Genomic DNA, 21,179 nt, shown 5'->3' on the forward strand with positions numbered 1-21,179 from the left:
TCTGCGTCAGAACGCCGACTCCTTATTGGCCCACGCTGTTCACATGACCAGCACAATGCTTGCATGTGAAGCTGATGCAGGAGCCGGACAAAAATGAGTCGGCGTTCTGACGAACGAAGGTCTTACGGGTTTGGAATGACATGAGGGTGAGTAATTAATGACAGAATTTTCATTTTTGGGTGAACTAACCCTTTTAAGAAATATTCTGTTTTCATTCCATAAAAAATACTGATGTTTAAAAAACTTTATATAAATTCAAAGCATATGCAGACAATCACTTAATTTGACTGTGAGCCTTTTTCATAGTCCACTGCATGACCGCAAATGATTATGCATCTTTTGTACAAACACAGAAGACCATTATCGGAGGAAACTTCTGAAAGATAAACAGAATATGAAGATGAAAATTTGCACTTTAATTGTCATTGATTCTGTAAAATCCATATTTTGTTTTCTCAAGTTTTGGATGGCTACTAAAATAATAAAACAAAATAAAAATCCATTCAAACTGAACAAAACGGACAAAATATGATTATTTTTATTGAGGTAATTAATAATTACACATGATTAATTTGAATACATGGTCACATAACTTGATCTAGATAAATATTAATATAAAACATTAGGTGTTACACAAATAAATTCAAGTATCTTTAAGTCACATTAAATGCAAGAAACATGATTCAACATGTACTGTTTTTTAAGTCTTCTGAATAAAGCAGACACGATTACATAAAAAAAAATCTACATTTATCACATTTGGACAATTTCTAAAATCACTGAATAAATCACAATGTAAGACTGTAAGTGACATCTAGAACAACAAAGAGAATGTGAACATGTAGTGGAATGTAAAACAAGTCCACAATGTGCTCATATACATTTATCTGCTCTCGCCATCACGTGGATTCCCACAGAACATAACTCTGTTTTCCAAACGGGCACGTTCAGCCGCAAACACTAGTTTATGACTTGCTAATGTCTCCTTAGGACCTGACCTAATCAGAGTTGGGTCCTTATTCTATATTAAGAAAGAGAGAAGCATTGGAAATGATCAAATCACTCAGATTCTACAAGAAATACAGAGAAAAATGATCTTACAGATCTATCGTCTTACCATCACAGCTGCAATGAAGGAGTCGATAAGGTGATAATCTGCAGACCCGTGACCCCCTTTACCAAAGTTGCCTGGAACTCTCATGTCTGCGGTGTGCTTTGTGGTCCTATTAGTGAGGAAGTCGAACACTTTGATCTCATATCCATCATAGGACAGTTCCCCCTTGTGAGAGAATAAACAAATAGGTGTTACACCCCCTTACAGTCATCAAAGTGCTGAAATGTTGACATAAATGAGCCTGAAGTCCCACCTTACTACCATGGATAGATGTTCTGCGTTTACATATTTCCTCTGTAAATGCTACCATGGTGAATGCGGCAGTCAAGCCTCCTTCAAATTCCATGGTCACTACCTGCAATAAATGAATTAAATAATAAAACAATATACTTTGTTAATGACAGGAAACATCATTACTGATTATCTGACAAGCAAGTATATACTGTATGAGATTCTACAACCTGATTTGAGCACACATCATTGTCACATTCGTAGACACAGCGGCCATAAGGTCCTGTTCTGAGGGCTTCAGTCACGGATTCAATATCAGGAACCGAGTTTTTGCAAATCACTGAAACTGGCCAGCCAACATCCCCCTGATTTATGAATAACATGTAATAGACAAAGTATATATTATTTTTGTATTATATACATCATATAATTATAAACTTCAAAAAGCACAGTAAAGAAGGTTTGAAAAAATGTTGGGGTCTGTAAGATATTTTACATATGTTTTTAAAGGAAGTACTATATGTTCATCAAGTCTGCATGTATTTGTTCATAAATACAGTTAAAGGGTTAGTTCACCCAAAAATGAAAATTCTGTCATTTATTACTCACGCTCATGCCGTTCCACACCCGTAAGACCTTCGTTAATCTTCGGAACGCAAATTGAGATATTTTTTGTTGAAATCCGATGGCTCCGTGAGGCCTACATAGGGAGCAATGACATTTCCTCTCTCAAGATCCATTAATGTACTAAAAACATATTTAAATCAGTTCATGTGAGTACAGTGGTTCAATATTAATATTATAAAGCGACGAGAATGTTTTTGGTGCGCCAAAAAAAACCAAAATAACGACTTATATAGTGATGGCCGATTTCAAAACACTGCTTCAGGAAGCTTCGGAGCGTTATGAATCAGCGTGTCGAATCAGCGGTTCGGAGCGCCAAAGTCACATGATTTCAGCAGTTTGGTGGTTTGACACGCGATCCGAATCATGATTCGATACGTTTTTAGTACATTAATGGATCTTGAGAGAGGAAATGTCATTGCTCCCTATGTAGGCCTCACGGAGCCATCGGATTTCAACAAAAATATCACAATTTGTGTTCCGAAGATTAACAAAGGTCTTACGGGTGTGGAACGCCATGAGGGTGAGTAATAAATGACAGAATTTTCATTTTTGGGTGAACTAACCTTTTAAAATAGTAATAATGTGAAATATTATTACACTTTAAAATGCTTTATATTTGAATATATTTTAAGAGCTGCATTTTCAGCATCATTTCTCCAGTCTTCAGTGTCACATGATCCTTCAGAAATCATTCTGATATGCTGATTTGCTGCTCAAAAAACATTTCTGATTATTATCACAGTTGAAAACGTTTAATAATTTTGTAAAAACGCTGTAATACATGTTTTTCAGGATTCTTTGATAAATAGAAAGTTTAAAAGAACAACATTTATTTGAAATAGAAATCATTTGTAATGTTACTTCACTGTCACTTTTAAGCAATTTAATGTGTCCATGCTGAATAAAAGTATTAACTTCTTACCATTTACATCTTACTGATCCCAAACTTTGGAATGTACATAAACTTTGGTGTGTACATAAATACATTACTCTTTTTACTCGATCCAGGTAGATTTTCTTTGCAGAATACGCACAATCCCCCTCTACAGGACAGTCTAAACAGCGATTTGCAGCATTTGCCGGCTAGGAAAATTGTGAAATAATTAAGAAATTTATTGGCAATGTTTTTCATTTAACAGATAAAAAATAATATTACGTAATAATAAAAACCCCAACCTTGTTCTCTTTTGTGAAGTGGCTAAGCGACCCAAATGATGAAACTTTTACACACCTGTAAAATAAAACTATTATTTCACCATCTAAACCTTAAGATCTACCTTAAAATGTTATGAATATTAATACACGAAGAAGCTGAAAGTTATATTTGTGGAAAGGAGTGTAAAAAAAAGGCAGGAGCAAAAGGACGGAGCTAAAACTTGAGAGCCTTTTCCATATTAGTGACCCAATAACATGAGGTTAAAAAAGACCATCCCATGCAATCAGCCTGAACATATAGAGAAACACTGATAAAAGAAGATAAGACATTCCATTCATTCTTAATCTCTATTCACTATTATTGTTTTTTTTTTTTCAGCTCAGCTCTATCACATGTGTGAAAGTCATGTTAGATTAAGTGTACCTTCGTCCACCAGCCCAATGATGAATCAGATCCAAATCATGGCAGGATTTGGCTAACAGAGCAAAAGAGCTTTCTGCCTCGTTTCTCCAGTTTCCTCTGACAAAGGAGTGAGCAAAATGATAGAACCCCACCTATCAGAAAGGACAGGGCTGACACAACACAAAGAGACACTGCACGCAGCACACGCACACTGCAAGTTTATTTAAACACATCCTACCGGTTCGAAATGTTGAATGTGGATGACATCTCCAATTACACCGCTGTCAATCAGCACCTGAACGGTAGAAAAAAAAAATGTACATGTTTACTTTTGCCTGAGTATAAATGTTTATAACTAATATAATTGTTTATCAGGATTTAAAGGAAAGTGCAACTACTTTTATTTTGTGGATGACTGGGTCGTATCGGAGAACATGGCACACCGTGAGCATGACACCACTCTGAATGCAAGTCTCTACAATCTCTGTGCAGTCCTCCTCTGTAACCTTAGAAATATTATTATATTATTTAATTTAATAATAAAATAAAATCATACACAAATCACGAACAATACCACAAATGATTGTGTATCAATGAAATATAGTATGAAAGTGAAAAATCTTGTTTATGTACTCTTTGTAATGATGGTTTTATATGCTTTAGAAAACCTAATATACAATACTATTTTCAAGAAAAGTTTACTTTTAGCAAATCTAAAAATGTTGTGGTGTAACTATTAATAAAATTTCCTTACACCTTTTCCAACTTAATATATATGGTGTATAATAAATATTTTATATATAACAAAATTTCACATAGTAAGTTTTTGCAAATATTGTGAACTATTTAAAATTAGAATCTTGTCACATGACATTTCACAACCTACTAATTTAGAAATAATAATAAAGGTTTATGACAAAACTACTTAATAGTAATAATAATATAGTATAATAATAATATAAACTATAACAAGATTTTTTTCTTCATGATGATATCAGGACAGTTGTACTATTTTTTACTTTATGGCCCCCAAAAATATCAAAATGAATTTTAATTCAGAAATTAAAAACATAATAGAAGTGTATTCAAATAATGTATGCAGTGTATGAACTGCATTTTAATTTTTAAAACAATTAACAGATCCCGACAAAAAAAAAAAGAAAAAGAAAAAGACTCACCCTCATGTTGTTCCAAACCTGTATGAGTTTCTTTTAAAAAAGAAGATATTTTGAAGAATGTTGGTAACCAAAATTTCTGGTCTCCACTGACTTCCATAGTATTTTTTTTCATACTGTGGAAGTCAACGGGGACCAGCTACTGTTTTGTTACCAACATTGTTCAAAAAAAATCTTATTTTATGTTCCACACAAGAAAGAAACTCATACAGGTTTGGGACAACATGAGGGTGAGTAAATGATGACAGAATTTTCATTTTTGGGTGAACTAACCCTTAAAACTGATGTCTGGAAGGTAAAGATATGACCACCATACTCTAGTCTATGCAGAAATCTGTTCAATTCAATGTGTGACTTACCCAGAAGCAGAACACTGAAATATCAGAGTCCCTGGGACTTTAACTTCCGGAACCCAGGCTGCATGCACACCCATACATTTCTCAAAATGCATACCAATACATAAACCCATGAGTGGATCATTTTCACCCTTACGATAATGGTATATGCTGGGTTGAAATTAACGGTGGCTTGGGGCAAAAAAACGCCACCAAATGGAATGTCCCCGAAATTCAAGATAATGCCCCTGAATGAGTTTTCTTGTTTTTTATATTTATAGTTTACACAAGCAAGAATGCTGTTTTCCCGAATATCAGCACGATTGCAAATGTGATACTGACTTTATACAACAGTTCAAAAACCAAGAAGATAATATGAAATTTCTTTCATTTTAGACACAATATTGTCTGTTTTTGCCAACGAAAATAGATCTAACCAAAGCCACAGCAGAACTGTTGTGCATCTCAGAGCAACACACAGTGATGTTTCCTTCCTGAATGAATTCGCATTTGGACAGAATCAGTTGAGTGAATGATTCAATGACCCATTCATAAAGTCAGTCACTTGCTTTGTTCCTGAATGAATAAGCTGTTTTAAATGAATCGGTCATGGAGTCTTTTGGCGAAAAGTCACTTACAGCCATTGGTTTCTCCAGCAATACATGGTAGCCTTTCTTAGCTAAAGCCACAGCAGGGTCCTGAAGAACAAAACAATGGTTGGACACAGCAGACAACTTGAAGTGCAAGTTATGTCATTCATTAACAAGTAAAAATTTGCTAAGCACACCATGCTGATCTAAAAAAAAAAAAAAAAAACTGTGAACATTGACCAAACACAAACCTTGTGAAGACGATCGGGAGTGCAGATCAATACAGCATCTGCAAATTTCTCTCTCTCTGCTATACAACGCCAATCTATGCAAAAAGCAAACAAATGTTCTTCAAAAAGAAACACATGCAACACTTTTATTGTAACAAAAAGGTGGGACACGAAGCTAGACATACCATTGAAAGTGTTTTGATCAGCTACTTTGTGACATGCCTGAAGCTTCTTTCGAGCAAAATCTCTAGGGTCAGCAATTCCCACTACCTATGAGGAAACAGTTATAGTCATGGTTATTTTTATTCATAAATAACAGAGTTGCTGACTGTCGATGTGAAGATTAAAACACAATTCATACCCGCATGCGGTCAGGATAAATCACAGCATAGTCAGAATAATTTTCTCCTCTGTTGCCAGCTCCAACCACGATAACATCCACAGGCGAAGGCATTATAGCAGACCTCTGCAGATTTAACAACACATAGACTTAATATTTTTTAAGTTTCATTCTTCCTACAACCAAATAATCAGTAAACACTAGCCAAACATAATAATTTGATCTAAATATTAAATAGTCTAGCATTTGACATCTTACCATGCATAACTCCTAAGACTGAATATCTGTGGTTGGGACTTTGCTTTATAGGTTTGTCTTTCCTTTAATTTAACAGGATTATAAAGGTCAGTGTGGCTTTATGATGGGTTAGATACTGGTTACCAGACTGCAGTAAATTATTAAGTCCAAAGTGGCATTTTAGCATGGTATTTATGCTAAATCAAAAATTTGCAGTGACAAACAATATACTGTGAATCTGAATGGCAGAGACATTAAAATGAACTTGTCTTTTTGCAAACAGATCAAACGCTGTGTGATATTATCTGATAAAATATAAAGGGACGGGTTTTGTGCTTTCATGCGTTACCTTATATCGAGCTCCCAGCGCGCTTTAACAACGCAATAACACCTCACATCGGACTCCTTGATCCTGAATCAGGTTATGTGCGTGATTACGTGTATAAATACAAACTTGACCCTTGATTACATATGTAAACATATGTAAAACAAAACACAGAGACAATTTAGGCTGACAGCTTCTGTTTCAGAAGACTGGAGTGCTCGGCTCATTCACTATGGATTTGTTACTTCCGTGTTTACGTTTGAGCGATGACGTTCAAATGACGCAAGAGCAACACTTGAAAGAACATGCCATCGTTCCACGGAACACATAAAATTTTAGATGAACATCCTGGCCTAAAATTACAAAAAAACGCTATAAAAGCACTTTCATAAGTGGTACACGGGTGGTGGCCTATATTACGAGTCTTTGTAACTAAACGATACATTTGTAGGCTATTAGGAACAGACCGATATCCTAAAAAAAATTGATGTTCATAAACAGTAATGTACAATTAATGAATAAACGGTTTATTTGAGTCGGGTCTTATCAATGACGTTTGCACTTAAGTATTTGCATTGATTTCTCTCCTAGTTCTGTATTTTTATTTCACATCGCATCTCTCCTTTTCTCAGTCGAACTATATTTTGAGTTATGGGTTCTTATTCTTAAATATATGGTAAATATATGGTCTTTATACTATAGAATTTCCGCTTCTTTTTCAGTCCATGTCATTAATTCACTATGTTAATTTGTGAGCTGGATGAATGAAGATATGTAGGCTTTTGCATCAAGATCACCTGAGGCAGTACTCCCTCTTGTGGACGCAGTGATAAATACAGCTGTCAGAATTGAATCTGTAATGTATGTATTTAGTTTTTACCAAAATCTACATTCACACATTTAAAAGGTGCAACAATTTGTCATATAGGCTACTGGATTTCTTTTAGCTTTTAACTGTTCACAACTCACCCACACGTGGGTGTGTCACCAGACACCTAGCAGCCACTTCATAAAACTTGCTGACGACTGACGACACAGTGGATGTGAGACACATAACCCGAGACAGTGTACAAAGAGGCGACAGACAGTTGTGGTTTACTGAGTGGTGGAATTTCTTCCAAGAATGACGATACCAGCTATAATGTCTGAACTTGAGTAGACATTGTCTTTGAGGGCTGGGGGACAAACATCCTAACAAGAACCACAAGACTGAAGCTTTTTCAACAGTCCATGAACAACGCCGTGTCCCCTCCACAAATCAGAAAACTGCTGAAGATACTGACCTACTAAGCCCAACTAGAAAACAGATATAATTTCGATATACTTGTGCTATTCACAAGTTTGACCGTAATTTTGTTACAACAAACATGACTACAATACAATATGCTATACATTATGACAACTACTTTATAGTTGTAAAGCAGCATAACTGTTCGAAGAGAAACATTTACAAACAAAACACAAATAGCTGAACGAACACTAAAATTCAAAAGTTTGGAATCGTTTTTATATGTTTTTGAAAGAAGTGTCTTATTCACACCAAGACATGAAAAATACAGTAAAACAGTCATTTAAAATAACTTTTCTAAAATGTAATTTATTCCTGTGATGGAAAAGCTGAATTTTCATCAAACATTACTCCAGACTTCAGTGTCACATGATCCTTCAGAAATCATTCTAATGTGCTGATTTGCTGCTCAAGAAACACTTCTTATTATCAATGATGAAAACTATTGTGCTGCTTAATATTTTTGTGGAAACCATGATACTTTTTTCAGCATTCTTTGATGAATAGAAAGTTTAAAGGAGCAGCATTTATTTGAAATAAAAATGTGTTGGAACATTATAAATTCTTTACTGTCACTTTGGGTAACTGTCACTCCATGCTAAATAAAATAATCAATTTATTAAAAATCATACTGACCCCAAACAAAACAGTAGCGTACATGTCAGACATGGCTACACCAAATGTTCAATTTTGACAAAACTAAAAATTCCAACACACAAAAAAAAACTGTATAAAAATGTTTTTTACACAAAGGTAAATTGTAAGAGACTGTAAGTTACAATACTGCATTCTTATGATTAGAAATTCTTGCTCTTATGTTTGCCTGATTAACCATAAATTATGGTAATACAAAGACATAAACCATTCTGTCGCTATCGGTTCACATTTAAACATCTTATGTATGTTTCATCTCTAGTGGACAGTACATGGACCAGAGACTTCTCGTTTTATTCTAGCCCTCAGTCTGCGCAGTTCTACATGGCCACTGTCCACTTTAAGCCCGGTCTCTGTCAGAAGCCAAGCTTTGTCAAGTTTCTGCTCTCCATAGTTCTGCAGGGCAAAGCGCAGGAACTTTTCAGCAAGGCGTTGTGTTCCCAGACCAGCCTCCACACACAGCAGAGCCTGTCCCTCGTGCAGATCCAGGGCTTGAGAAATGTCCTGTAAGCCAGACTCTTCATGGGAACACAACAGCAGACTACGGCCTCGGCGGCAAAGGTCCTCTGCCCAAACCCTTGGCTCCCCACTCGCATCTGCACTGTGGCCCTGGATGACCTTACTCAAATCAGACACGGCCCTGTCGTGGAGGCCCAGGTGGGCCAGGCAGGCTGCACGCTGCCTGAGGTACTGAAGCTTCATCTCATTGACCGCTCGCACTGCTAGTGTAAGGAGGGCTAAAGCGTGCTCCCACTGACCACTTTCAGAAACAATGCTGGCCTGCTGAGATGCTGCCTGGAAGCACAGAATCACTTTATTAGACACTGTAGAGTTGAATTTGCCTTGAGTAACATCATCAATACAGAAGGAGAAAATAGAAAAAGAACAGTATTTGTACTAGGGCTGTGAATGGATTTAAAAAAAACCCGCAATCGATCACATCTTGGAATCTCCATATTAACGTAGAATTAAAAAAAAAGGTTAAAAAATATTTGTTTAAAATCTTTTAACAAAGTACTAAACAAGGCCAGTGCTGCACAATACTAATAACAATAGAATTTCAGTCTTCAAGGATAAAATGTGTAATTTATGCGCAGTTTAAATGTAATGGGTTGTCTGTGTTTGTTTTGGTTGCGTTTTGCATGTGTTTTAGTTCTGTTTCCTGTGTTTATATAAGTTCCCATGGTTTCTTATTGATTTTATAATGATTTGCACCTGTTCTCTATTTTGTTGATTATACTCCCTGGTATTTAAACCCTGCATTTGTTCTGTTCATTGTCCGTTCATGTTGCATTTTACCCAGTTGTTCTGATTCTGTTTTGCCCAGAGTTTTTTGTTTAGTGTGTTAAAGTTTAATAGACTGTTGTTACTGCCTGTGATTAGATCCTTCTCATCTCATTTTTACCTCAACCTGCCTTGAAATTAACATTATGGGTCCTATTTTAACGATCTAAGCTCATGGTCTAAAACGCACGGCACAAGTGCACTTGGGATGTGTCTGAATTCACTTTAGCTAGTTTAACGATGGGAGAAATGGTCAGCGCGGCTGGCGCATGGTCTAAAAGGGTTGTCCCTATTCTCTTAATGAGTAATGGGTGTATTTTGGGCGTAACGTGAAATAAATCAATCAGAGTCTCATCTCACATTTCCTTTAAAAGCCAGATGTGCTTGTGCCATGGCGGATTTACATGGCAGAATTTGCAAGTGGAAAAACGGAACGCTTCTCTAGCGAGGAAACGGATCTGCTCATGCACGAGGTTAAAGCGCGCAAGCAGATCATCTACGGGACAAGCCGGATTCCACCAAAGCATTTTTATCTTTACGCACACAATAATAATCTTTTACATTGTAATCCTTTTATTTTTAATATTTGGCATGTTTGTGTGCTGCTGTGCGTCCCTGTGTGTGTAATAAGCAGAGTGTACGCATGTCTATAGGCACATAATACCAATGCTCTCTTAATACTAACGCAAAAATACTGCACAGTCGTTTTCAGTTGCCTCAAGACAGCAACGCACCTGAACACACCTCGTTTTCAGACCAGCACGCCCATGGGCGCACAAATGGGCACAAATGCATTTGTCAATTAAACAACATGGCTAAATATATATTATATATATTACTAAATATATATATTTCATGCTAAATATACAGTAAAATCATTAATTAAAACATTTCTCTATATTTTTATGTGAGCAATTAGCCTCTGAAAATGGAGAAAAACATAGTGTAGCTCAGGCAAAGGGAACAAAACATAGACGCTTTATTAATTGTGCATTAATTATTTTTTAATGCACTGAACAGTCCATATCAGGGGTGTCCAAACACTGTCCTGCAGAGTTTAGCTCTAACTTGCCTCAGCACACCTGCTTGGAGGCTTCTAGCCTATAGTAAGACCTTGATTAATTGGTTCAAGTGTGTTTAATTAGGGTTGGAGCTGAACTCTGCAGGACAGTGGCCCTCCAGGAGCGGGATTGGACACCCCTGGTCTATATTAATCATAAAAATGAACACATTATTTTTCCAACCCTAATTTGTCAAGCTATTGTACTGTATTTTTTTCTGACAGTGCAGTTTATCAGTACTTAACATATCAATACACACACGACTAGTGATTACCTGTGCCAAGCGTTTTCTTTGAGCTGACTGCATGAGATTGATTAGAAAGTCTAGAGTTTCTGGATCTTTCTCAGCCACCACACTCAGATAGTTGACAGCCACTTTGTAGTTCTGCTGCCAGGCCTTCACGACACCCCATCTGGCCTTAGCTGCGACATCTCGAGGCTCTTGACCAAACACCTGCTTCAGGTGTGCTCCTGCAGCATTCACCTCCCCTTTACAAACATAATTTTTATAAAAAACATTTAACATAGACATAATGTGCAACATAAATATTTTTAATTTGTCTAACACATTTAATGTGCAATAAACAACCTACTGGCCCACATACTTAACGCCTATATGCTGTATACTGCTCCCTACCTTTGGCAAGTAGTGTATCTATGTACAGGAGGTGCCACCTGGGTTCCCTGCAGTCAGTGTTCATTAGTGCTCCACCAATTAAAAAGGCCTCTCGCAGGTGCTCCTCCCGGCAGGGTACAGGGTTGGCCAACAGAGTGTCTGACAGGCTGCTGCGACAGTGCTGACCCAACCATTCACTGACAAGTCTCTTCGCTTTGTCTTTAAGCGACAGCATGCTCTGAGTGACCTCCTCAGCACCACACTGAAGGGCAACTAGTATGTCTAGTGTGCATTCCTGGTGAATTATTGATATTACAGTGTCAGTTTACAAACATGCAGGAAATATAACTTTAATGTGCGGTTTCACAGACAAGGCTTAAGCCTAGTCCCAGACTAAAATGCATTTTTGAGCTGTCTTAACTGAAAGCAACTTGCAGTGACTTATCTTAGTGAAAAATCTTAGTGCCATTGTTCTGTCTCAAGATTCACACCAGTAATGTTTTTTCTAAGGCACATTTAAAAAAGTTACTTAAATGTCCTAATTTAACGAAGGTGTAATCCTGGCTTTATTTAAGCCCTGTCTGTGAAACTAGGCCTAGGTGTCCATCCATTTCATAAATAAGTTTAAGTAAATCTATAAATATAAATTAAAATGAAAAAATGTTTGAAAATGTATTAGTATATGTAGAAGTTAACATTAACCAAGATTATTAAAAGTTTGTTTATTGTCATTTTGTGATATCTATTGCATGCGTTAACCTTATTGCAATGTACTACTGAATCATGACCATCAAACCACATTTTTACAAATAGGTGGAGGTATTTCCTATAGGTGGAGGTCTTTGTTTTTGCTACCACACCTTCTGCTGGTTCAGCATAAGATAAGTAAATCCTCTTCCACACAAAGCCTGCACGTGGTCTGGGTGCTCTTTAAGGATCGCAGTGAAGTCATAGATAGCCGTCTTCCATTGGCCCAATAGAGCATAACATCTTGCTCTCTCCAGCAGGGAATCTATTGCTCCACCACCTAAAGAATAATCGGTTAACTCAGTTAAGAAAATAGCAGTGTTCTGAGTTACCTTCATCTGTTTCTTTATAATATAATTTCTGTTAAGTAATTATGAGAGTTATATGAAATATAAAAACCAAGATTAAATAATGGAAATCAATTACAGATAGAAGTAAATGAAAATTGCAGAGCTGAAGAGGAAACTATTTTTTTTCCCAAATAGAACTTGCGTCAGTCAGATAAAATCAGTGGTGTGAAATGAATTCCTGTTTGCATTTGCACTTTTTCCTCTACATTTGATAACCAGAAATATTTTGTAATGTAAATTAATATATTACTGAATGTGTCCTTGTTACCTGAAGCCATGATGGCAATGGACAAATAGGCCACAGCTTCCCTTATTGCACTTTCTGCTTGTTGGCCACACAGTATACGTTTGGAAGCAGAGAGACAATGTTTTTCTAGAAGTGCTCGGTCTTGTAAAGACGTTACAGAGAGAAGGGGACGTAGACAGCTGGTGTCTCCTGAATTAATCAGCTTCTTCAGTAGCTGTAAGACACCAAAATTAATACATTAATACCAAAATTAATACATTATTATCACAGAAATACTTATATAATTGAAATGTGATTTCACTATGGTGAGCTGCAGAAGGAATATAATCTGGCACCTGATAGGCATCATAGAGGAAGCCACGATGCAGCTGCAGTATTGCAAGGCGTGCGAGAATCGGTGGTCGTGGGGCTGTGTGCTCAATGTTGAGAAGAAGACGGTAAGCCTCCTCAACACGACCCAACTGGTATAGAGCATCTGCTGTGAGAATCTGGGGTCCATCGGCACCGGGCTGTAACTCCATTAGTAGAAGAGCAAGAGCGTGCACACCTGCGGGAGACCTGAAGGAAGCACAGGAGACTGAATAAGACAGTAGCGTCCAATCCTGCTTCAAGAGGGCCAAGGTCCTGCAGATGTTAGTTACAACCAGGGCTTGACATTAACACCCGCCAAATGTCGGTGGATTTCAGCAGTGGCATGCAACGCAATCACTCCTTCTAGCCACTTTGGCGGGTTGAATTTTATAATATATACATTTTTCAATTGTAGTCTTTTAAAAAAGCATCTGAAATAAACATTTGATCTGGATGAATATTTTTGGTGTTACAGGGCTTTAATTTCGGCATGGGATTGTGTGTATTGTGCAAAATTTTACTCATTCCCGCAGATTTTGTGCTCACACCCAAAGTGCACGCACATAAAGCCTTCTCTCAGTACCAAATTGAATTCTTTTTCACTGCTAATTGCACTTAAACAGTCAAATACACACAAAATAATGTCAAAATGTCGGTCTAGGAGAGTATTTACAATACATAAACACAGTCAGTTATGTATAAGTGAAAGTAAACAGTTGAGAAAAAAAACACATACATGTGTAACAGTGCAATGTATTCATGTGTCAGGTCTTAAAGTACCTGCTGCCAAATTATGAGATAATAATAAAGAGCACCTTCTCTGAGTAACTTCTATTTCACATTTTTTGTTGCGTTTAAACAGTCAAATACACAGAAGGTTCTGTCAAGAACACACACAGTTCACATAAACACAGTCAGTTATGTGGGTGGCAGTAATATTATAATAAGATCCCCTTCCTATGTCACTAGGGGAGCGAAATCTGAGCAGCTGGTTTTTTCACATGCTTGCAGAAAAAGGCTTACCAAAACAAAGGTACTGGGTTGTCCTTTTTCCTGTTTTCTGGGTTGGTAGATGCACCGAGACCAGATTATAGCACTTAAACATGGAAAAAGTCCGATTTTCATGATATGTCCCCTTTAAAAATATCTATTTAGCATTTCTAGTCAGGTAGGTTGGAGCTAAATTCTGCAGGAAGGTGGCCCTCCAGGAGTGCTTATCAACACTGATAAGCCGATAATTATTTTCATGTCATGGCTGATTCTATACTACAGTATGTTGTCTAAATAAATTAATAATTCAAAACCAAATGAATTTAGGCATGACAACATTACAATTTACAGTATGAAAAATGGATATTCACTTTAAGACAAACGGAAAGATATTGCAAGACAATTAAGTTTCATTCAGAATCTGAAAAATGCAACTGTACCTCTGTTTGTTGTTGGCATGACCTTCCTCATGCTCTTGTTGTGCTGTAGGATTTGAGTCAGCTTTTTGTTCTTCAGTCCCCTCAAGCATAACTCTTCCCTGTTCCAGCAGCACAGTGCACAGCAACCCACGGTAGTTCCATGGCACCAGGCACCTAACACTTACAGCGGTGTCCTGCAGCTGTAATCGGCTCGCCGTAACATAATCTAGAGCAGTAAGGTAGTGTGAGCCAGCCATCATACGCAGGACACCCCTACCACAGAGCGCACGGACACAGCTGGGCGGGTGAGGAGTACTATGCTCAATAACCGCTTGGAAATCTTCCAGAGCGCCTTTGTGGTCCTCAGTGAAGAGTCGAGAAAACCCTCTGAGCACTTGCACGGTGTTCTGGTAGCTCTGCTGGGCTGGAGCTGCAGCGGCTAGCTGGCTACTTATGGAAAGGGCTTCTTTATGTTCCCCACGCAAGAGGAGGCAGTCTGCCAGACGCACCCGCAGTTCCCTACCTCCACCGTCTGACTCCAAGTGGCAGAGAGCTCGCAGCTGAGCAATAACGGGATCCAACAACTCCACTCCTTTCGAAGACCGAAGGTCAGGCCTCATAAGAACTGCCTCCCTGAACTCCAAGACACCCTTCTCGGCCTGTTGGCGCAGCTGGATGCGAGCAGCCAACCCTATACCGTTGTCTGAGAAAAGGCTCTGGAATTGCTGTCTTGCTGTTGCCGGATGAAGTGCAAAGCCGTCACCCAGGTCTTTGCAGACTTCTTTTGCTCGTCCTCCTGCTGAAAAATGAGCAGCTGCTCTGCCCACCAGTAAACAAGCTCTTTTTTCTGGTGCCATTACATGTTCGGTCTGTGATTCACCTAGTTTAAGAGCCAGCGACAAAGCTTCTGCACTTTCTGTGAACTTTCCTGATGAAAACAAGACTGCAGCTTGAAGCTCTCTCACCTGGATGTCATTAGGTGAAATGGCAAGTAAAAACTCAACAGTTTTAGTAGGATCGATGTCGTCACTTGCTTGTGTAGGACTCGATTCTTTCTTCATCTGAAGAATAGAATATCTCAGAGACATTTGCTGATAAAAGGCTTTAATTAATAGCTCCACATGTTGAGTTTGCCTTTCTTTAACAAGTCTAATAGTTTCTGATTTATTTCCATGAAAGGCTTGCAGATAAAGCTGAGGACCTTTGGGATTTTGAGGGTCTGAGAGCAAGCTGGCCAGAGCTCTAGTTAACTCCAGAACTAACCGTGTGTGGCCCGCAGGTTGGGGCATTTGTTTTCTCTCTAGAAGAGCAGAACATCGTGCGAAAATCTCGTCCGAGGCATGACCTGTCCCCTGCAGGACAGACTCCATTTTATAAAGAGAAGCAGAAATATTATTGGGGCATAATGTAGACAGAAATACAGCAATAAGACCTTTGCTCAGACCCTCAACTGAGTTGTGCGAAACATCATCAAGCCAGGCCTCCAGAGTTGAGATCACCTCCTCCAAACAACCTGTGTCAAGGCCACGCATGTGTCCTACAGTGGATCCTGCATGATTTCCAAAAGCATGGGTGTACAGAGCCGCAGCTCTGCCAGGGTCCCCAGAGAGCAATATTTTGTCCCCCTCTCTGCACAGTTCAGCTGCACCTTTATGTATGCCATTCATCTCTCTTCTCTGTAATGCTATTTACATTTGGATATTTCCTCCATGATGGTCCTCAAAGACCTTTAAAAGAATTTGACAGCACATTATTAAAAGGCATCTTTCTCTTGCTCTTATTAATATCACGCATTGAATGAGTTACTATAAATATGAATTGCATAAATAAATGACACTATATTGCTGTTTTATTGCTGGTATAACTAGCATCTTTTTATGTTAGCTATTTTTAAAGTAGAGTGATGAGTATATTTTTTTGTTTTACTAATAACTATTCATAGACACTAGTACTTATTCCAATATTTACTAGGCTACCTAGTCCATTTGTACCAGTAACTAATCATTAGGTGTGTATTTCCTAGTAGTAATTAGCCAAGTAACAAGTATCTATTCCAGTGTTACTAGTGCTTATTTATTAGATAGTAGTAACTTGTAACTAGGTATCTATTCCATTTAACATTTCTTAAACTTGTTTCCTTATGGTATAATGGCTAGTCAGGCTACTTAAAAGTTCAAGTACTAATCTTATTAAAAATATTACTAGTTACTTGTCACTTTTCGGATAGTACTAGTTATTAACTGAACAGTCGCTGTTGGAATAAGGCTATCTAATGAATAGTTGTTAAAAATAAAAAAATAAAAAACAGATGGCCTACCGATGGATTATCAGTTCTAAGCGATAAATGTTAACATGGCTTTAACAGACATCAATGTAAAACAGATTACAATATTTATTAAAAGAGCAGGGCATTTTATCGTCTAACAATATATGAGATCGTACACACCTCTTAATGATGTTTACTCACCTTTCTGTGTCTGTGAGAGTCTGAGAGAGAGGGTACAGTCCACGCACTTTTGGTCGACTTCTCCTGTCTTATCTTAAACGAGTTAGACATTATTTTCTGAGATGTACCGCATATTAAACACTATTTAGATGGACCACATACGAATCTTCGTAGACTTTATTCAAGATAACTGTAAAAAGATGCGACTGTCTGGTTAAAGAAAAGCTTGGTCCCGAAAAAAAGGTCTTGCTGAAACTCAATATGCCGACCCCATAAGTGAAAGACGATAGAAAGACGAAACCTTCAAATAAATAAATAAATAAATAAATAAATACAATTTTTAACATAGAGAAAACACAAAATCTAAGACGTTAAGGGATGTATAGGTTTTGGGCAGGTGCTCGTCTGTTCTCTAGTAAGAATACTAATAATTAGGCTACTTACGACTATGTGACACAACGCGTCAGTCTTCATTAAATACTTATCTTGTTATATCTTAGCAACGTATAGGGCAAAAATGTAATGAAGTCTTAAGGGTCTTTATTCAGTCACCTGTTGCGCGACTTTGTTACATCCAAATTCCAAAAGCTTTGGCTTCAGGCAAACACACGCTTCGAGCTGCATGTGTTCACTGGTTGCTATGGAAACGATCAACTAACAATGTTGTGTTCTAAGAACACTTCTTAAAGTTTAAGTTTCCTAGCCATTACGTTATAGAAACGTTATTACCGAAAACTCAGGGAATGTTTAAAAATGTTTTTAAAACGTTCTGGTTATACAAACGTTCTAGAAAACGTTATTAAAACATTCTATCTTGTTATTATGTACATCCTCTTTGCATTTTGCTTATATTCATGTTGTTTATGCACCGAAATTATCCACAAACGTGTTTTTCAAATTTACAAACTTTTAAAGAAACTTGATTATGACTGAATTTGCGACAGTTAAAGAGTTTTAGACAAAAGTAACCTACAATCAAACAATTTTAAAATAGAACATAAAGTAATAAAAATAGTATAGATAAATAGCCTAAAGCACTTTATATATATCAAATGAAAAAGTAAAATATAAAAATAAAAACTAATTCAAAATATTAACAAAAACTAAAATAGTATCTCAATACTATAATAACAATGCTCTGTGGTAGGTCATATTCAGGGAATGGATCTGCAGGCTGCAGAGAGAGAGAGAGAGAGAGAGGTGCTGATGAAATACAGACAAACAGGATAAAAAAACATGTAAACTGGGCATAAGCATCAGTGAGACCTGATTTTCTGTAAAGCTGTCTTTATAATACTTATGGACAAAATAAAACTTTGAAACACCATGGACAAAATATAACGATGTCTTTTTCCCCTCCCATTATTTTTCTTTATCAGTGACAAATGATTTGTTGTACAGAGACACCTGCAATAAGTTGAGAAAATAGTGGGCAGCGCGGGAACGAAAGGGTTAGTTCACCCAAAAATTCTGTCATTAATTACTCATCCAAACACATAAGACTTACGTTCATCTTCAGAAAACAAATGAAGATCTTTTTGATGAAATCTGAGAGCTTTCTGTCCCTCCATAGACGCTTCAAAAAGTTCATAAAGAGATCGTAAAACTAATCCATATGAATTGAGTGGTTTAGTCCAAATTTTCTGAAGAGACACGGTCGCTTTATATGATGAACAGATTGAATTTAGGCTTTTATTCACATATAAACATTCATAAACTCACACATCACACATCAGTTGTGGTAAACAGAAGCTCAAGCATGTTTGCTTGATGTGTGCGAGAAGAACTAATGAGGTTCATTCTCAGGTGTTACGCAGCACGTTTCAGCTTCCGGAAGAGGTTTGTTCTTGCACATCATGCAGTTTCCATTGAGCTTCTGGCTGTTTCTCAATTCCAAGAACGTAGAGAACGGACTTGCGTTCTCGTGGAGTCCGGTCTTGCCAGGCGACCTTGAAAGAACGAACTTAGAAGGACGCGAGGACACAGAACGCATCATTTGAGAATTGAGATGTGCTGCGATCTTGTTGCTCAACTGACCATCCCAGCATCTTACAAGAGGCTAATGCACAATAAATGCAATATAACATCACAAACAAATGTAATAACCTATTAAAAGACTTTTATCATAATATTATAGACAGTTTTCATATAATTTTAAATATCTGTTTATTTTACCACGTGTATTTATGAAAATGAGTAGCCTTTGTGTTATATGCTTTGTCAATGTTAAGATTATTTTTTATATGCCAATAAAAATACTGCAGGCTTTCTTCAGGTTATCACTTTATTAAAATTATGCAAAACAAACGGACAAATGTTTACTTTCACAAGCCGTCACGTATTTGCGTCACATGTGTATCTTTCATACTTCTCGTTAGCCACTTTTCCACCGTCGGGCCAAACCGTTCTCTTTGCTTTACCGTTCCATACTGATCCAAGTCGGCTGGTAAGGATATGATTTCGTTTTCCACTGTGGGGCTGATAACGGAGCTCTTCAGTCGTTTCCTTAGTAACGCAAGAGTTTACATACGATACGCGATGTAAATAGTGACCGCGTTATGTAGGATGGTCAGTTATTTCTATATTTCTATTGCTAGCAGAACGTTTCGGCACAGTTGGCTAATTCCGGGTGGAGTAATCGAGTAGTGCCGTACCGGGCTCAATTGGAAATACAACTGGAACCGTTCCTTACCATTCATCCATAACATCCGTAACATTATAATCTGAACGCAATCTTTACATTACTTGCTTTTCAAATGTCCAGCGGGCCGTATTTAAAGACATTGCGGGCCGCCAGTTGCCCATCCCTGACGAGCAAGAACACAAGGACGCAATATCGCTTAAGAACGCATACTGAGAAACAGCCTCTCTTTATGTTCGCTCACTTCGCTGATCAGTGTTTATATGGTCTTCCGAAGATTAAGACAGGAACACGCTAAGCCGACGATCGGCCGGGCAGTTTTTATTCGTCGGCCGACTAAGTTTTCTCAGTGTGTTCCGCGCCGTCGGCTGAAGTTGGTCCTCGTCGGCTTTTTTCCGGCCATTTCGACATGTTGAATCGGCGTAGGAGCTCGTCGGGCCATCTGATCATTCTGATTGGCTGTTCAGCTACTGCCACCTGCTGATACGGAAAGGATTTTCATCTTACGCAGGCGCAGAACGGCCGTGCTACTTGGCCGTCGGTTTGATGTGTCAGGACAACTTTGGACCAAGACGCTGCCGACGTGAGCCAACCCCATAGTCTACTTTCGTGGCCATTAGTTCGTCGGCGTCGGCCTGGTGTGTTCATGAGGGTGAGTATATGACAGAATAACCCTTTAAGCTACAGTTGATAGCTAGGTAAGTATAATAAGCCTACCTTTGTCTGAAGAATTTTAACTCTAACAATGTAAACTAAGTAAATCTATGTTATCTCTGATAATCAATATAGCCTATAATATTTTGATCATCCACTCATCAAAACTCAACTATCTAGCTAAGTAAACAACTTATTCTGACAGGCGCTGTCTGGTTATGTCTGGTTATGACGTACTGTAGAAAAATTATTTTCATAGGCCTATTAAAAGGCTAACAGGGCCGTGTAACGCAAAATAATGGAAAATACAATTTATTTACACTAGTTCTAATGTTTTCCTGACCTCCCGCAATGCACGGAAAAAGTGTAGTCTGAGTCACAAACAAAACGACTGTCATTCTTTTATTGAATTGCTCAAAAATGACTTACTGGTTCGAATAAGTTTGACTGCATTCACTCTGTGACGTTACTGCTGAAATGTTTACTCAGAACCTTCTTAACACTAAAATGTTTTTAATTTTAACAGAACATTAAAAACAAAACATTTAATTTTACATTCAAATACTGTAATGTAATATGTTGTTTTTTTTTTAGTAAAAAGTATTTATTACTGTTTGGTTTAATATTTGGAAAAAATATTACATTTAACAAGGCAATTCATACAGTACA

At 37.6% G+C, this 21,179-nt stretch overlaps 2 protein-coding genes across 2 annotated transcripts; both read right to left on the reverse strand.

The window, feature by feature from the left end:
- Positions 1–520: 520 nt before the first annotated feature.
- On the reverse strand, positions 521–7,030 carry zgc:154075 (uncharacterized protein LOC556929 homolog). The gene is made up of 14 exons (XM_051880823.1): positions 6,787–7,030; positions 6,222–6,326; positions 6,046–6,130; positions 5,882–5,955; positions 5,679–5,738; positions 3,929–4,036; positions 3,769–3,825; positions 3,552–3,682; positions 3,149–3,203; positions 2,963–3,055; positions 1,576–1,710; positions 1,368–1,469; positions 1,118–1,279; positions 521–1,021 (listed from the first exon to the last, which is right to left on the reverse strand). Exons 2-14 carry the CDS (start codon positions 6,312–6,314, stop codon positions 884–886), a joined length of 1,293 nt encoding a protein of 430 aa, XP_051736783.1. The 5' UTR covers positions 6,315–6,326; positions 6,787–7,030; the 3' UTR covers positions 521–883.
- Positions 7,031–8,027: 997 nt separating this feature from the next.
- On the reverse strand, positions 8,028–13,658 carry ttc34 (tetratricopeptide repeat domain 34). Its single transcript, XM_051880125.1, has 6 exons — positions 13,345–13,658; positions 13,031–13,223; positions 12,526–12,692; positions 11,687–11,960; positions 11,324–11,538; positions 8,028–9,499 (listed from the first exon to the last, which is right to left on the reverse strand). The coding sequence occupies exons 1-6, from the start codon at positions 13,528–13,530 to the stop codon at positions 8,963–8,965; spliced, it is 1,572 nt and encodes a 523-aa protein (XP_051736085.1). The 5' UTR covers positions 13,531–13,658; the 3' UTR covers positions 8,028–8,962.
- Between the last annotated feature and the right edge of the window lie 7,521 nt (positions 13,659–21,179).

This window comes from Ctenopharyngodon idella, chromosome 22, assembly GCF_019924925.1.
Source record: "Ctenopharyngodon idella isolate HZGC_01 chromosome 22, HZGC01, whole genome shotgun sequence".
Taxonomy (NCBI): Eukaryota; Metazoa; Chordata; class Actinopteri; order Cypriniformes; family Xenocyprididae; genus Ctenopharyngodon; species Ctenopharyngodon idella.

Excerpts from the sequence above, each read along its gene's own strand:
- zgc:154075 (XM_051880823.1), bottom strand. The coding sequence starts at position 6,314 with ATGCCTTCGCCTGTGGATGTTATCGTGGTTGGAGCTGGCAACAGAGGA. Across the intron at positions 5,956-6,045 it reads TGATCAAAACACTTTCAATG|ATTGGCGTTGTATAGCAGAG; the intron begins GTATGTCTAGCT and ends CTTTTTGCATAG. Across the intron at positions 1,022-1,117 it reads CCTTCATTGCAGCTGTGATG|AATAAGGACCCAACTCTGAT; the intron begins GTAAGACGATAG and ends TTCTTAATATAG.
- ttc34 (XM_051880125.1), bottom strand. The coding sequence starts at position 13,530 with ATGGAGTTACAGCCCGGTGCCGATGGACCCCAGATTCTCACAGCAGAT. Across the intron at positions 11,961-12,525 it reads TTATGCTGAACCAGCAGAAG|GAATGCACACTAGACATACT; the intron begins GTGTGGTAGCAA and ends ATAATTCACCAG. Across the intron at positions 11,539-11,686 it reads AGATACACTACTTGCCAAAG|GGGAGGTGAATGCTGCAGGA; the intron begins GTAGGGAGCAGT and ends ATGTTTGTAAAG.